Raw genomic sequence first — 18455 nt, 5'->3', positions numbered from 1 at the left:
GTTTAACACTTATATGACAATAATTATGTTGTGAGTTGCGAATTATACAATAATCTGACCAGTGTTTATATTGAGAAAAGTGTTGATGCACAGTATTAAAGAGAAAATATAGGTTTTCTATTTAGGAACCAGTGTTAAATTGTAGCGCAATGTGTTAAACGTGTTTGAAACACGAGTGTGAGATCGTGGGTATTGTATAATTCATGAACAGTGTTTATAAATGAAATATATGACGAATTATGGAATAACATGTTACTTTGAGATTATAGTATTGTTATTGAGATTGAGTATAAGTGTAAAGTTGAACATGTGTTAATTTGTGAGATACGTGTAAACATGTGATGGTAGATTGTGACATTATGAGATGTGAAATTGTGAATGAGTTTTGGTTGTGAATTAATGTGTGGTTAACACTTAATGTGACATTACTTGTGTTGTAAGTTGTGAATTGTACAATAACTCAACCAGTGTTATCTTGAGAAAAGTGTTGATGCGCAGTATTAAAGAGAAAATGTAGGTTTCCTATTTAGGAACCAGTGCTAAATTGTAGCGCAATTGTGTTAAACGTGTTTAAACACGAGTGTGAGGTCGTGGGTATTGTATAATTCATGAGCAGCGTCTGCATGTAAAAAAAATTATTTTAGGAGTTGGACCTGAGTCAGGAGGGAGAGGCCCTGACGGACTCTTCGGAGCATAGGCCTTGGGGGTCACCCGGTTTGAGTGCTCCTTTAAGTCTGTGCCGATCCCACATGGTTGGAGCATTTTCGCAAAACAGCGTGACCCTGACTGGTCTCCTTATGATTTTACTTAGTGAGAGTGACCTGAGATACCCATTGTGTGGTGTGTCTTGTTATGTACTCCTAAGCGCCCCAATGTGGTTTTTCACTGACATAGTACTACATTGCATGTAGGCTTGAGTCTTAGCATAACTGTTGCATACGCTTGCTAATTGTTTATTATGAAATTGATGTGTTATTATATCTTGATCGGAGTGTGTGATTCATGTGTAATGTGATTAATGATTGAAAAGTGAATTCTAAATGACAAAGTGGTGGAATTACGTGGGTTATGTTTAAGTAAGTTGTATCTCATTTATATGATATGTATATCTAGTTGTCTTATTTCTCTATTAGTTAGGAATATTATAGCTCACTCCCCGTGTGTTGTTTGTGTTTGGATCCTGTGATAATCTTGAACTTTGTGTTCGGGGGAAGAGATGACTAGTGAATTGTTTTAAGGAACCTTGTGCTGAAAGACGTCGGGACACAATACTTTAATAGAATGTAACATTAGGGCATAAGTTCTATATTAATTGCATGATGGTAGTCTATTTTATTTTATCTCGCTGATTTAACAAAACATTTTTTGTAAATTTTGACGGCCTTGTTTTAAACCGAATATATTTTTAATAAATTTTATTTGATAATAATGAAGTAAATGTAAACCTTTTACCCACGTGAATTTGTTTACCAATATTTTTATATATTTTATTTATTTATATATATATGGGAGTAGAGGGTATCACTCTTTGTACAAGAGCAAAATATTTTTCACCCTGTGAGGCATCCTAAACAGTAAGCAGTGTAACGTAATTGTTCATCTTGTTCGATGGTGCTTGAGTCTCATCCTACACAGTGAGCTGGGTGGCATCCCCCGTGAAATTTGGAAAATAATTTTTCGGCCACTTGAATATCCTGCTTTTTGTTCCGTGATCACCTGAGCTTGTTTCACTATCTTCTGCAAATGATTGCACATTTGCTCCTCAAAGATAACGTAATAACCTTATACATGCTTGTTTGATTGAGTATTTGAAAAAATATACATAACAAAAGCATAAACCAAATATGATTTATTTAACAATTTATCAAATCCAAATATTATGAAATTAAATCCTCCCAAAAAACCTATCAATAATTTACAAACCTTCAAGGAGTTACAAGATTATTAGCTTGGTGGAGAATGTGGGTTTAAGGTTTGAAGGGAAAAGGGAAAAAGGGGGAGAGGTCATGACCTCAAATCCCCTTATTAATATTCTAACAAAACCTAACAACTAACATTTACTTATAATAAAAACTACACACCTTCAAAATTATAACCTTTCTACAACAAATAGTGCTATTAATACATTTTTTTTTCCAAAACCAGTTCACCACCAACCAGAGTAATACCATGTGCTAAAATCTGTCCCCTTTATATGGCTTTACCTCTCGCTAAACTTAAGAGTTTTTTAGATAATGCAAGTATTTTTTTTAAGTCATGTACGTATTTTTGTTCGAACATTGAAATGTAGTTAATCGAATGCTTAGAGTATCGATATTTTTTATAATAAAAAAAAACAAAAACAAATGGTATAAATGGTGTGTTTCTCATGTTGCTCAAACCCTTAAATGTAAAGTAACATAGCATTCCAATCTAGTTTGAACAATGTGTTTTTCATATCAAGAAAGCGGAATTGCTTGATGTCACATATTAGAACTTGTTTTGCTTGAACATAGAGTTAGAGAGGCTTGGGGAGCTTCAATCAAAGAGACACTTCAATATCATAGAAATGAAGGAACTCCATAGTTGTACGATGAGTAACAAGTGATAATCTATTAGCACTTTGACGCTCAAGTAACCTATGTTCAAATGGAAGAGTGTAAAAGCTCATAAGGAAAGCATACCTTGTAAGAGAGATCCATTAATCGATGTTAAATAACGTTTTGGAAGTAGAGTGAGTGAGTTATTTTCATCCTATTAAATGTTCCTTTTACACTACTCAAAGAAGGATGATCCTTGTAAAAAGAGGTTTAAAATCTTGATTGTGTCCAAGATGTGCCAGCGGAAGAAAACTCATTAAAACTTGGTTCTCATCATTATGTTCAATAAAAGAATAAGAGGAACTCCAATAAAATAAAATAAAAAGTCATAAATCTTCAATAGTAAACTAAAAGATAGATTTTTGGGTCTCTTGAACGCGACTTTTTGGACTTGCTTTTGTAGTTGAAAGCATTTAAGAAGGATTACCAAACTTTTTTACATTCATTTGGGTTTTGTGGCTTCGGTTTTAGTGCATTTTTTCTACCAAATCCGTTTCATTTTCTTACCATTTATGTAATGTTTGGATAGAAGAAAAAGAAAATATAGATAACAATATTATTTTTTTCTTTCTACTGGAGAGAAAGTGAAAAGAAAATTGAGAAAAATGTTGACTTCTAAAAACAAAAATTCACTTTTTTTTTCTTTCCTTTTATCTTTCTTTCAACTATTATTTTAAACTTTTCTCTCTTCCCTTCCATTCAAGATACGATTGGAGAAAAAAGAAATCCGATTACAACATATTTTGAAAAGGATACATGAAATAGCTCTTGGCTATGTTTGCTTTGGGGACCAAGACCAACCTGATGCAACATTCCAAAATCCCTATAGGAATATGTAAAGACATTGAGGAGTGATAAAGAAATTTCATTTGGGAGAGTACAAATGATCATTGTAGAAATCATATGGTAAAATAGGAGATTCTTTGTCTTCCTAAAATGTTGGGTGGGTTAGGATTCAATCAATTAAGCACGACTAATGATACTTTTTGATGAATCTCAATTGGGGAATAACACTTAATAATCTCTCAGTGTAGGTGTTGAAAAGGAAAAATGCTTGAGGCGTGGACCTCTCTGAAAAGACTTCTAATAAGGCCGCAATATTCTATATGACAAAACGTGGCAATTTTTTTTTTTTTTTTGGTTAAGCCAAAACGAATTTATTTATGACTTGTACACAACTTAGCACAAGATGTGCAAAAGATATATAAGAATGAGATGTAGGAAAAAAACGTGGTTAATCTTTGACTCTGTGTAGTTTACAATATAAAAGATTATGACTGAGAAATAGAAAATCAACTTTCTTATGGAAATACTCTAGCTAGCTAGGGTTGACGATAAAAACGTATTAGTAAATACAAATAGTGTAAAACTTTACATTGTTATGCACCAATCTAAAGGGTTGACTTGAGAATCTTTGGGACAAAAAAAAGTACAACTAAGTTTAAATTGTATCAGAAATTCAAAGTTTTTTTTAGGGTGAAAATTCAGAGTTAAATATATATAATTTGAATTAATAAACTTAAACATATATTATCAATTTATTTTTTTATCATCAAATATTAATTTTTAGTTTGTTAATTTTTTTTAATAAGAGGAATCAAACTTCCAACTTTTTTCTCTTTTTTTTTCTTAACCACCTGATTAATCTTATATTTTTAACTTATACGCTGTCAATCTATTAAAAAAAAGTATTCTTATAATGTTTTTTAAAGTGTTATTTTAAAATTTAATAAATTTATTATATATAAAAATTTGTAATTGAATAATATTATAAGTAATTATATATCAGATTAATTAAACTAATTTGGGTTGAAACAAATTATGAAAGGAGATGAAGTCATGATACATGTCAAAGGGAAACTTACGTCTAATACTTCTTACTGCAACTCAAAATATCTCAGCTCATATCATATGTACCCTACATTGCCGAACTCAGATCATATACATCATATGTACCCTACTATATCTCATAATTAGTTAATGGGGAAAAACTTCAATTAAATTTTCGGTAAGTGGCAGTATGATTAATTAATAGGGAAAAATGTAGCTGATATTTTTAGTTGTCTCTCATCTTCTTCTGCCCCAAGCCCCTATTCTGCCCTCTCTATGATGGATATATATAGTGGTATTATGAAAGGAATAAATTAAGAGGCATTATATAAATGAACATATATATTATACTTGTAAAATCGATATCCCTACACGACAATATGTACGTGGCCGTAACAAGACCTTCAGTTTATCTCTTTCCTCCTGGATTTCGTAATTAAGCATCCCCAGAGAGCAAATACTTGCAAAGTCCAATAATGAAATTAAAGGGTGCTCCACAGTAATCTCACATGGTGTGACTCTACAAGGGTTTTAGTTTAACAGGATCCGAACTTTCCTATACTTTCCAAAACTAGCCACCTTTTTTACCTGATTGGCTAAATGATTTGATTGAACAATCTTGCTCATTCCATTCCATTTTTTCCTTTTCTTCTTCGCTGCCTAGATAGAGATGAAAAATGGTTCCCTCATTTTTGGAAATATTTTCCTCCTTTATGTCAGAGAGAGAACTTTTTATCATCTTCGCTGAACCTGAATCTGCACATGACAAGATGAACATTCATTATTATTTTTTATTGCTATGGTTTTTCCTCTCCTATCCAAAGTACTTAATTGACAAGCTTGGATTGTAGCAGACTTATTTGCTATAACCTAACAAATACCTAGGTAGCTAGATTTTTTCAACTTTCTAGTAGTTAAAGTAGTTCTTATTCTAATTAAAGCAAATTATTTGTTGTTAACTGTATTGAACTTAAATGTCATATATACGTGGCAAAATATATATACTACTCGTCTTCATGGTGTTATTATATAAATGAATAATCTCTTCTATCTATTTTTTTTCTATCTTTTTCATCACATCATTTATTACATCTATCATGTTGTATCTCAACTTTTTGTTCTTTTCTTTCACAATACCTCTCATGTTTCCACCTCAGTCCACCCCAAAATGGGGTGGATGAATGTCACTACTCTAAAGAAAATTTACTAATCATAAGTACGGGTGTTGTGAACTGTACACTGCATATCCCTGCAATGTCGATGAAGATTTGCTTGTCCCAGATATCAACAATGAAATATTAAAAGAAGATATCTTCTCTATATATATGTGATGGTTCATGCATGTGTAAGCATCGTATATATATACATATGATTCTCCACAATCCAAGCAAAACAGTATCGCTTGACAATTATATGCGGACAACCTGAAAAGACAAATGTTAAGGTTTTGTCATGATGACTAGTTTGATGGATCGGAAAACATGTCCTACATATATCTTTATCGTGCTATCGACTTTCTGAACGAAATTGATTGATTGTTCTAGCATTTCTATGATTGTAACCAAATAAAATATATAAGACAATGTAACTGTGATTCAGCTGGACATATGTCGGAGTACGGTTTGATCATGATTCATGACCAAGGCGAGATGAATGTTTTATCTAAGTTTAATTTGGATTCACAAATTAAGCATTATTGTGTTTTCTGTGTTGATATTGAAAGACTATAATTATTTTGTTTGAGAAACCGTTTTGATTATATATATACATTATTTTCTGATGAGTTTGAATTTTCAAAAGAAGAAAAAATAATAATTGAAGCTGTTGAGCCAACTATCTGCAAACAAAGATCTGCTTCTGATGATAATACCTAATGGGTGATACGTTTCTAGGATGTAAAGAACAGTGGCATTAAAGCAAATGCTGATTTCAGTACCCTAGAGCAGAAAATAAGCCATTTTAATTTGTTAAATATTCCAACATCCACAAAGAAGCAGAACAAACAAACGTTGTAACTTAAGTCCCCATTTATTTATTCTTGTACATAATTTTTTCTCATCGATCACTCTTTGAACTTTCATATTTGGAAAATATCAAATAAAAATTTATTAAAATATATGTTTCTTTTATTATTTTAAAAATTTATATAAATAAATATATTATAAATAAATATTTTTTATCAACAAATATTAATTATTAATATTATTAGTTTTTTATAAACAAAAAATTCGAACCCACTATTTTTTTTTTCTTTTTCCTTCGTCACTATAAATAAATAATGTAAAATTACCATTGTTGTTTTATCAAAAGGACACCGAGGCAGTAACTTACTTTTGAAGCATGTCGTGCAATAGTTAGTAACAAAGACCAGTAGTAGTTAGTAAGCCAATTGATGGGCACATAATATCTGGATTATTACTCAATATGATAAAATTAAATCATATGGAAATAAATGGAGGACTAGATACAAATTTGACTTATCATCAGGATTGCGACTCCATGCCTTCCCTAACGTTTCTCAAACGTACTTTTCGCAAAGTCTATGATTTGCGCCCACTGGATACTTTTTCAGTTCATAATAGAATCAAAGTGGCTACTGTATTATTGTGTCACACCCTTGTTGACCGTTTTCACTGTACGTATCTGAGTGTTATATTACTCAGAGGGTTGCTTTGCTTGACAATCGCAAACTACGAATTTTGACTCTCTTGGTTTACTTTCATTTCTTTACAAATTAAGTTGGAATTCTAATATTGAATTTGAGGATAAGTAGATTTTTTAGAAAAGGTTTTCTAGTACGTGGAGGCAACGGAATCCAGAGTATTTAAATGAAGTGTAACGTCTAATCTCCATTCCTAGGTTAAAGTGAAGGTTTTTATGTTATCCTACTATCCACTCTCCCCCATTCCAATATTCCGGAATCATAATAAGTTGAGCGTATGAAGACGTTATATCATGTATCTGAGGATCTCGATACGTGGACATTTTTAAAGTAATTGGATTGGATTTGAATCTGATAAAATCATTGGATCAGATTACAATTCGACCCAGAGAATACAATAGATAAATATATATATATAGACCAAAATTAGTTGTCTTTCTTTGCTTACTTTCCTTTATCTAAACCTTTTTTTTTTGGTACAGAGAAAATTAAAAAGGGGGGTTGCCGACATATCAAGCTAATTCCAGTCTTGCAACATCTTCGAAAAGGAGCACTACTGTTCACTGTTCTGATATTGATGCTTTTAGTCAGTAATCCGATCCAAAATGAACAGGGACAGTGGGTGTTCGGTGTGTCTGTGATATTGTGCAAAAGTTAAGAAGTTGAATACAAGTGGATACAGCTATCTCGTCTTTGTGGTGATTGGTGCTATACTATGCTTTTTGTTCCGATTCATTTGTTCTATCGTCATCGAAGTTCTCAACTTGGGGTCTTGTCTCACCAAGTTTATCATCATTCCGTTATTCGCGATCAGTCTCTCACTACTGTGTATATATATATTACCACCTTAATTTTAACATAGCTATATGTTTAAATATTAATTTTGCTTAAAAGGCCAATATCAATACAATAGTACTGTACCATAGCGCAGATGAATAAGATAGAACAGACAGCCATCTAAATGATTTTGAGCCAAGATCGTCCTTGTTCTTAATTTTCTGCATTAATTCAACTATCCGCAGAAAATTCTGTACTAGTTATAACATCTCGAGATATGTAATAATAACGATGTAATGTAACTAACAAGTTTACGAAAAAATTGAAAACTACAGGTCCTGCACTAGTTACGATCACACTTGTTCTGTTGTTCAATTTCTGGACTCTGATTTATCCTTTTAACTCAAAAAGGTAAACAAGAACAGATTCATTCGCAGAAAAAAATTAAAGAAAACTGATTAATGATTCGGTATTATTAACTCTCCCATCCTCTCTCATGGGACCTTGCTCGGGTACCTGAGTATTAATTGTCCTGTCTGTTTGTTCATCGCCAAACATATAACAAAAACACATAAAGGAAATTAAATTAAAACATTTACACACGAGAGAGACACATGCTAATTAACCAATCCTAACTAACTAACTAATTTGTGATGAAGCAAAAACGGTTAATTAAAGGGGGTGTTATTCTGCTTGGTCGAGTTTGTTGGTTAGAAAACAGAGATAAAAAAAAAAAAAAAAACGGGAACAGAGAAATGTTTTACCATTGGAATGGTTTTTTTTTTATTTTGGTGGATGAATTGAATTCAAGCGGGCCTGAACCTTTGCCTACAGGAATGACAAGTGATCTCCATGCACGTGGAATCCACCTGCTGTCTGGTGGCACGCTCCTTTATTCTCTCGGCTCGCTCTACCTCTTCTCTCGCACGCTCCCACATTTGGCGCGCACGTGCGAACTCCGTCTGCGCCATCTCCATCTCGCGCCGGGTGAGCTCCCTCACCCGCTCCGCGTAGGCTTTCTCCATCGCGGCGAGGCGGATTTGCTCCGCGGCCTGCCACTTGAGTGCCTCCACGCCGTCGCACATCAGCACGGCCGCCGGCGGCCGCACGCTGATGGAGAGCTGCAGGTCGAGCGAGGGGGCACCGCCGCCGCCTCCGCCGCAGTCTGTGGTGGAGGAGGAGGAGACCGCCGAGCAGAGGCGGAGGAGGGAGGAGTTGGAGCGCGAAGATGGCAGAAGGTCGAGTTCTCTGTTGACTTCGTCTTCCATTGAAAGAGAGAAGAAGAAGGAGAAGGAAACTGTTTTGATCGGGTAGTAGTAGTGTAACGAAAACAGGGAGTTAGGACTACCGAATCCCCGTAGCGGGAGCTATATATAAACAACTTCGCCACTTTAAATTACCACTTTATCCTTATTAATTAAGTTTTTAGTCCTAAACTGCCGGAGATTTTGAATTTTTAATCCTTAAACTATTTTTAAAAAAAAAATAGTCTCTAAATAATTTATTATTATTAAAAATAGTTTATATGGTTAATCATCTCGATTAAATGGAGAACTATCAAATTAAATTAAATGGTCACAAATATCATCATAGATTATATATATATATGAGAAAAATTAATTATTGTTTTGCATTGTTAATTTCCTCTTAGAATATCATCATAGAATTTGTTTATTTTTTTCTTTCTAGTACGAACCAAAATTATTATCAGAAAGTAGTTAAATTTTAATATTTCCAGACACCAAAATGTGCTACTAAAAAAAATTTACTTTCTTAAAACAAAAATTGTTTACAAGGTGAAAGTTGAAATCTATCACCAACGTATAAAAGAGTTAAATATTTATTAATTATAATTATATCTGTTATCACATAAGAAATTTAAAATATTTTTTTATTTTTTAGAGACCACAAGTATTTTTTTATAGAAGTAATTATGTTCAATCAAACTTAAAATTAATATTTAAATTTTAACAAACTAATTAATTAATGTCAATCATGTGTTCAATGCTAATAAAATACTGTTGTAGTTTATGAAGAAAAAGAAAAGCTGTATGTAGCAAGTTAACTACGGTCAACATAACTAATATTCTATCTAGATTTGCTATAAGAATTATTTATTTTTATTTATTAAGGGATTAGTTAAATTTAAACTATTATATTTTTTTGTTAAAAAAATTAATCAAGGACATTGTTGGTAGGGTCATTTTGCCGTTAATGATAAAAAAAAAAAAAAAAACTTATGAGTTTCATAATTGGGTTATATGGAATTTGGGATGCAATATGAATATATAGTGGCATTGTTTTAATTTTGACGCCCTTAATTATTTGTTTCTATTTTTATTAGTTGTTTTTTGATTGCACTCGGCTAAATTGTATTTTTCAAATATTTTGATTTAGTTGTGACTAGGGGAAAAAGTTATTTGATTAAAGGTAATTTAAAACGTTTTTAAGTATAAAAAAAAGTTGGTGAAGGAATAAATAATTGATTTTATATAATCTTATTACACGTGAAAAAGTGAGGGGGAAAAGTACACAAACATTTTACACCCAATAATTAATCTGATTTCTTTGACTTTGTTATGTTGTGGTTGTCTCTTTAGAACCGTAAATAGTAAGAATAAAAAATGCATGAGGACAAGAGAGTAATTTAGGTAAAAGGTAGGGATGCGGGTTTGGAAGGGTGGGAAAATCCGTTATGAGATTGAGGAAAAGGGAGGGAAAATAACGGATCACGTTATTGGGAAGAGAGGGACCCCGTGGGTTTGAGATTTCAGAATTCAAATGGTGAAAAGTTGGTGCTATCTTTTTAGTTTTTCTTAATATTGACTTTTTCTTTTACAGAGACGAGATGAGCAGGGACATGGAGAATATGAATGTGGGTGTGTAATAATTATGACCGCACGTGCGCGCTGGTGGAGAAGTGAAAAATGAAAACTCATAACTTAATACTGTACTATAGTAAAAGTTCATGTTGGAACATTATTAGGCAGGAAGCTTAGGAATTAAAACACAAAAGTATTTTTAACAAAGTTACCATAAAAGTATGGGTTAATTTAATTAGATATACCTTAATATCTTAAAAGAAAAAATATGTTATCTTAGATTAATTTATCTTCGTAGAAAACCAACAAGAACATAAAGATAAAAAGATTTAGTCAATAGGAAATCATGATGTCAACTCTAAATCTTTGAGGTTTTCTCTTATTTGAATTTTCCTCCAACTTAATTACTTGCTTCTTTTTTTTTTTAATTTGATTCTCAACATAATTTCTTCAAACAAATATGCAGTTAAATTTCTTTCATTTTTGTTTAGTTTCAATCGAATATATATATATATATATATATATATATATATATTATATTGTTTGCAAAGTCAAACCGTGGATTCAATATATGTTATTCGACGATAATTTCACACTTCCAATTTTCTCCTATAAGTTTTTGACGCCGTTATGGGAAATTGCAATATCTTAGGTTGAATCTTGATTACTCGAGTAAAATTTGAAAAAAGTTATACTCAATATCTTGGTCACTTAAGTTAGTTTTATTCTTATAAATCTCTACTGTTTTAAACTAATTTAGCGTAATTTTGACAATTGTAATAAATTCCCTCACTTTTTTTGTACCGAATCAATTCCTTCACTTGAATTAATGAAATAGTGGTAATTTCATAATAAATCCCTTACTCTTGCTCACTCTATAGTACCTGCACAATTTGGTTCAATTGCTGAGTTACATAAAATGTATGTTAAAAATTGTCATCCTCAATAAATCCTTTTTTTTTTTTTTTACTTTCAATCATTTATTTAATTAACGAATTTATTGGGTTGTTGTTCTTAATTATTGTCTTGCACGATCATCAAAAGATAATAATTTAGGGGGAAATATTAACATTATTGCGTAATCATTGGATGCTACTAGTTTTGGAATAAGTGATTGTTATTTAAGAAGAAATTAAATTATAAGTTGATTTGGGTAACATGTCAATGATTGCATAGATGAAACTTGATACCTCAGGTTTCCATAGTGAATAGTTGCTTGTAGGAAATCGATCTTTGGAATATTTCTTCATTTTACTTTTATCCATCTTAATTTCTTTGATCGTATTTTAATCTAACACCATTTTTTTTATTCTTTAAAGAATTATCCTAAAAAACTAAGAATTAATTGACTTAATAAATATAAACAAGTCCTAGAGATGATACTTAAGGTTTTAAATATTCATTTTTATTGTTTTGTAGATAAGTGCATTTACTTTGCAAAACATAACAAAGTTTAATAAAAAATAATTGGTTAAAATTTATTATTTTACGAGTACGTAAATTGTAGAAAATGTGTAACTAATAGTAACACTTGGTTTCCCTCAGTATTGTAAATAAAAATTGAAAATTAAACCAAACAAAATATTTTTAAAAATAAAATAATTATTCAATTTTGTTCATTTTTTCCAAAGAGCTTTTTTTATTAGATCAAATAAATTCAATTATGAGCATGCATAAGTGAAAGAACTAATACGGTTGATCATGGTTATCAAACTCTCGAGTTAACTCGCTAACTCTTACGAGTTTACAAATTCACTTGTCCTCTGCGAGTTGACTCTCGAGTAAACTCTTTTTTAGTAGACTCTAGGCAAACTCTATAAACTCTGAGTAAACTCGATAAACTCTCAAGTTTACCACCAAGTCAATGAGTTAGCAAGTTAAAAAAATTAGACCAAAATGTAAGTCATTTTTTATTGTTTTCTTTTTGTATAGTATTCAACATACCTTCATTTAGTGTATTATTCTCAAATACAAAATTTTCACCTTTAATAATATCAAACCTTTATTCTCTAATAACAACAAACTCTCGATGAGAATCATCTACCACTACTATAACATCTTTAAGTTATTATCTAATAGTGTTGTATTATTACTAGGCTTGGTTAATTAAATATTTTGAATTTTATAATTTACTATTTTATTTTATTATATTGTTGAAATGTTTAATTAATATATTATTTATAGATATTATCTTTATACGAAATAAACTCTTACGAATTTACGAGTTGAGTCGCGAGTCAAGTCTATGAAACTCTCATGAGTCTGCATAAACTCTCGAGTTTGATAGCCTTGCGGTTGACCATTGTTTAAACAAAAAAAACTTGAATGAACATTCAAATCCAAATAGTTCATAAATAATTTAACTCATTTACATTCTTTCTTTAAAAGAGGTATAAAATAGATGTAAAATCTAAATATAAATAATAAACATATTATTTTATATATTATTAATCAAGAAAACAGATGTTCATCATGTATAGTGTACTCATGGCCAACTCAACCATAAAACATTGTAATACTCATATGATAAATAGAAAGAAGTTAAACCATAAATATATTGCTTTACAAAAGATAAGCCAATCAACTCCATTCATTTGTTCCTTTGATCCATGCCTCCTTCAATTATGATTTTACAACTCTGGCGGCGACGACTAGCAACTAACACGATGCTAGTAGGTTTTAAGGAGAAACTTTGTTGCGGCTTGTTAGAATGAGTGATAAAGTCACTGTGAGACCAAGTGACTTTAGCCTTTAGAGTTTTATAATTTTTATATTACTAAATTACTATTAAGTTTTAATATATAAAATATAATTAGTATCTTATTATGTTTGTTTTAGTACATGAAGGTTGGGTTGGGTTGAATTTTGATTGAGTTCAAAATTTTGAATCCATTATTCAATCCAATTATAATTAGATTCATAAAAATAAAATCAATTCAATGATCCAATCCAAATCCAAAAATTTTAATTAGGTAGAGTTGGATCGGACAAAGTATGCCTGATCCGCTTACTCCCCTGCTAAGTATCTCTACAAACATAGCCGTGAATCTTTAGCCATTGATAAAGTTCCTTTCTAAAGTGATGATTCCAAAATTCTAATTCCGGACATTCTAGATAGAATTCAGGTTGAGTTAGTTTTTTTTTTTTTTACAATCATAAATATATTCATGACAAATAATCTTGTTTAAGTTGGATAAAATTATTAAAAGTTATAAAACTTTCTTTTTTAGTATTTAATACAACTATTTATTCAAGATTGAAATTTAAGATCATTAGTCAAACTAAAACACCCGCGGAAAAAAAACACGAGGTATTTTGAGTTATATATATTTGTTCAACTTGATTAAGTTAAACTCTCTTATTTGGTTTAGTTCATGTAGACTTAATACTTAGTTAACTAGAAATTACCTTTTAATTAACATATCAAAATTAATATTTTAGAAGTTATTGAAAATATAAGCTTGGTCCTTTGCTTTCAGGTGGTGATCATCTTAATGAAAATTCGAAATATTAGAGCAAGTGTTTAATTTATTTTTCGGAGAGAAGGAATACAAACTATACTTTAAGACATCTAATGTTGTGACTTTTGTTAATTGTTTTTTCAGTAAATATTGTATAAAATAACTAAATTATAACATTTCATAAAATATGTTTCCCTTCCCCCACCCCCCCAAAAAAAAATCCAAGCAAAAAAAATTTAACAAAATCATTAAAATTATATTATGTTAAAAAAAATATATTTTTCATGTTTAAATTAATATATATTTTCCTCGTCGAGTTTTATTGCACTGTGGGTTGTGTAAATTTTATTTTGGTTGAATGAAATTTTATAGCTTTATGGTATAGGGTTGGGGTGGGGAGCTAAAAAGGAAAGACACTTTCTACGTAATTATTCAGCAACCCACGCCCACGCTTTGGGCAGGTTGGCACGTGGGAGAGTGGCAAATAGCCTAATATTAGTAATATAGAGAGGGGCTAAACATGATTGATCATTGTGCTTCGCTGACTCTCACACTTAGGACCCTTCATCTGAGGGGTAGGGGTCCTACAATTTCTTTTTCATCTTCTAAATCTAAGCATCATGTGGGTGGGAAATCCACCACGATCCTTTTCTTTTTTCTAATGCCAACATGTAAACAAGGTACATGCATGCAGAGTAGTGATCAAATCTGTGTGGTCTAGTTAGCATGAGAAAAAGGTAATGTAACTTAATTGAGAAAACCTGGCCAATAAAAGTTGTTAAAGAATCTAATGCACAACAACAAAATGTGAAAAGATAGAATTACCTGTACTGCCACCCTGCAGAATCCTTACTAGTTTTATCATGTTGCTTATAATTTGTTGTCAAGTTAAAATCAAATTATTTTTAAAAATAAATGGCAATATGTAACATAGTGTTTAGTTGTGTGGAGAGAAAAGAGAGAGAAAGAGAGATAGAGAAACTTTATAATAAGCCTCTTGTTTATATTAAAGATTTTAAAGAGAGAAAACATGTGAGAATTAAATTTTTACCTTTTTATCTCCTATTAAATGTTAGAAAGATTTAAAGAGAAAAAAAATATGACTTAAAAATTTCTGGACTGTTTTAACAAGTATCATCAAGTTATTGAGTTATTATTTTGTTGATAAAGTTTAATATGATTGTTTGACTTGATCTGATAAAAAAAATATGATTGTTTGAGTGTAATAATAAATTATTTTTAGACATAGGATGTTAGCAATCAGTGACGGATTAGGACCTGAGTTAGAGAGAATAAATTATTTATAAAAAAATTAATAATTATTATTTTTAGACATAGGATGTTAACAATTAGTGACGGATTAGGACCTGAGTTAGAGAGAACAAATTATTTATAAAAAAAATTAATAATTATTATTATGAAAAAGAGGAAAAAATTAGAGACATGAGGTTCAAATATATAAAATTAGAAAAGACAAAATATATACCTTCAACATGTAACTTTTTAAAAGTGAGCCCTCAAGAAAGTGTGATCCGCCACTGTTAGCAATTACAAATGTTAATATTTATTTATTTTTAAATAAAGTATATTAATAAGAAACATTTGTTTTATGTATTATATATATATATATATATATATATATATATATATATATATATATATATATATATATATATATATATATATATATATATATATATATATATATATATTACAGCTTAATATATTTCCTCAAATAAATAAGCGAGCGATTAAAGAATATAGTCAAAACTTAAAAGAAGTGATATTTGAAATTATAAGAAAAATTACATAATTAATTTAAAATAATTTAAATATAAATTTTGAAAGCAAATGTTATAAAAAAACACCGTCACAAATTTAAAAGAAGATAAACAAAGATATTTAATTTCTCTTGTGAGTAATAATTATAATTTGAATCTAATTAGTACGTACTGACAATGTAGTTATTTTTTTATACCATTTTCAATGAATTGATGTGTTTGATAAAATTATTAATTTCTATAATAATTATTCTAAAAAAATATCTAAATTATTTTTTAATTAATTGAAAATGTAATTTTTTTAACATTAATAATGTATACAAATTAAACGAATCTAATTTAATGCATACGAATAATGTTTTAAATAAAAAAAAGGAGTAAACTTTTAAAAAAACTATTGGATCTAAACTAAAAAATAATTGTTGAAAATTTAATTCATATTTAGCATGTATTATTTATTTATTTATCTGTGTGGAAGCCAAAAATTACAACTAGAAAACATACTAAAGGTTCCAAGATTTATAACATAATTATTAAGAATTAAAATAAATATATTGATAGTTGGTTCTTAATTTACCTAATTTTGACAATTTTTTTGAAATCTTTACAACAATCAACCATAAACATGAGTAATGTTCTTGTGATTCTTCCACAATCAAAACATCTTTAATGAAAACATTTCTAATTATTCAAATGGAGATAAAATAAACCATTGTGTCACTTAATATATTAGGGAACAAAAAGATCTCTTACTTATCAACGACACTAAAATTCTCATTACGTCAAAGTGAACCAATAAAGATATTCACTTGTTATAAGTATAACGAAATTTGTTACAATAATAATATGTAACGAAAAATATACTCTAAAACATGCATAAAATAAGAATTTAAAATTTTTAATGATTTGAAATATTTCAAATATTATAAATAAATGAGTTTTTATATGAATAAATAATTTTATTCTTAAATATTTACATGTACAAAGTTTAATTAATAATAAATTAAATCTTCAACTCTCCTTTGTCTAATTTTTTTTCTTGGTATCTAAAAACATCAATTTTAATGAAATACTAATCCTAATGAATAAAACAAGTTCTAAAAGAGTTCACAAAGTAATGTTCTTAGCTGATGCAATAAGCGAAAAAATTCAACTATAATATCCGTAAAATTAAATTAAAAATAATAGATACATACTTGTAAAACAACCACAAATTATTTGCACAATGAAATAACACTCCAACAAATAAACATAAAAACTTCATTGTATTCAATTCTTTAACAAACAAATATTACATATACAACTCAATGATTTCTATAATCATTAAATTCAACTTTTTTATTTTTAGAACAAATATAAATCTCAAATTCTTAAAAGGATATATGAATTCATATTCATATGTCTTACTACTTTTCTCATTATAAATGAAAGTATCCATAATCTATTCCTCATCCAAGATGAAGGTATTTATGTAAATCTCGTCCTCATCACAAACGAAGGTATCTATTATAGATCTCATCCTCTTCTCTGAAGACATCTCATGTTAATTTCTCAAAATAGAGTGTACATCATCATCCATTCCTAGAAAGTTATGACCAACTCACACATAATTACAAAATATCATTCCAAATAACTAACCAATAAATTCTCTAATTCCATGCACTGAACATTCAACAATAATTTACAATGGCATACCTAAAACATTATAACATCATATAAATCAATCATTAACATAAAACAATATTATAGCTACTTGTAAAACATCCTCACACAAACAAACTCTTACTTGTGAAAACTCGGCAAATTTACTATAGGGGGGTACTTTTAAAAACTAATTACGAAAAAGGGTCTATTTTTAAATTTTTTACGAGGGGGGTCTGTTCTTTCATGGATGCCGCCAGAAGAACTGGCGACATAGGTGTTCCGCCATTGCAGATGGCGAGAAGTACGCTGAGCTGGAGGGTGCCGCCAGTGGCACAGGCGAGACATGCTGACGTGCACTGATCTCGCCAGTTCCTCCTGCGAGACACACCCATATTAAAATGCTGGAAGCATGCTGCCAATCTAATTGGCGGGACATGTTTTCTATTGCTTTTTATATATAAAAATAATAATTTTAATTATATGGCTGTAGTTTATTTTGTATATATTTCAAGAAAATTAAAGTATATCTCCCTTGCAGTGTTTGGGACTTGGGGTAAATTTAATTAATTTTTTTTAAAGGAGGTAAATTTAATTAATGTGTATTTGTTTGGATAGGAAAGTCGTAGGACTTAATTTACTCAATTTAGTCTTGTAAAACATGTTATAACTTAATTTACTTCCAGCATTTTATATATATTTATTTATTTCTTTGTAAATTAAGTTATAACATGTTTTCTTTTTTCTACTTCGTATTCATATCTAATTGGGCATGTCCCGCCAATTAGATTGGCGGCATGCTTCCAGCATTTTACAGTAAATTTGCCATTTTCCACTTAATTTACTTTTGTCTCAATATGATTTGAATGTTTTTTTAACCAAACATGAAATAAATAAATAAA

At 29.8% G+C, this 18455-nt stretch overlaps 1 protein-coding gene across 1 annotated transcript; it reads right to left on the bottom strand.

Annotated features, from left to right (window-relative positions):
- Window positions 1-8286: 8286 nt before the first annotated feature.
- Window positions 8287-9178, bottom strand: LOC114412063 (zinc finger protein SHOOT GRAVITROPISM 5-like). Its single transcript, XM_028375831.1, has 2 exons — window positions 8613-9178; window positions 8287-8384 (listed from the first exon to the last, which is right to left on the bottom strand). The coding sequence occupies exon 1, from the start codon at window positions 9114-9116 to the stop codon at window positions 8655-8657; it is 462 nt and encodes a 153-aa protein (XP_028231632.1). The 5' UTR covers window positions 9117-9178; the 3' UTR covers window positions 8287-8384; window positions 8613-8654.
- Window positions 9179-18455: the final 9277 nt, after the last annotated feature.

The sequence above is a fragment of the Glycine soja genome, chromosome 5 (genome assembly GCF_004193775.1).
Source record: "Glycine soja cultivar W05 chromosome 5, ASM419377v2, whole genome shotgun sequence".
In the NCBI taxonomy this organism is placed as follows: Eukaryota; Viridiplantae; Streptophyta; class Magnoliopsida; order Fabales; family Fabaceae; genus Glycine; species Glycine soja.
Note: the sequence above shows the minus strand (reverse complement) of the source record. Positions and strands in the feature narration are given on the sequence as shown.

Coding starts and splice junctions, on each gene's coding strand:
- LOC114412063 (XM_028375831.1), bottom strand. CDS start 9,116: ATGGAAGACGAAGTCAACAGAGAACTCGACCTTCTGCCATCTTCGCGC.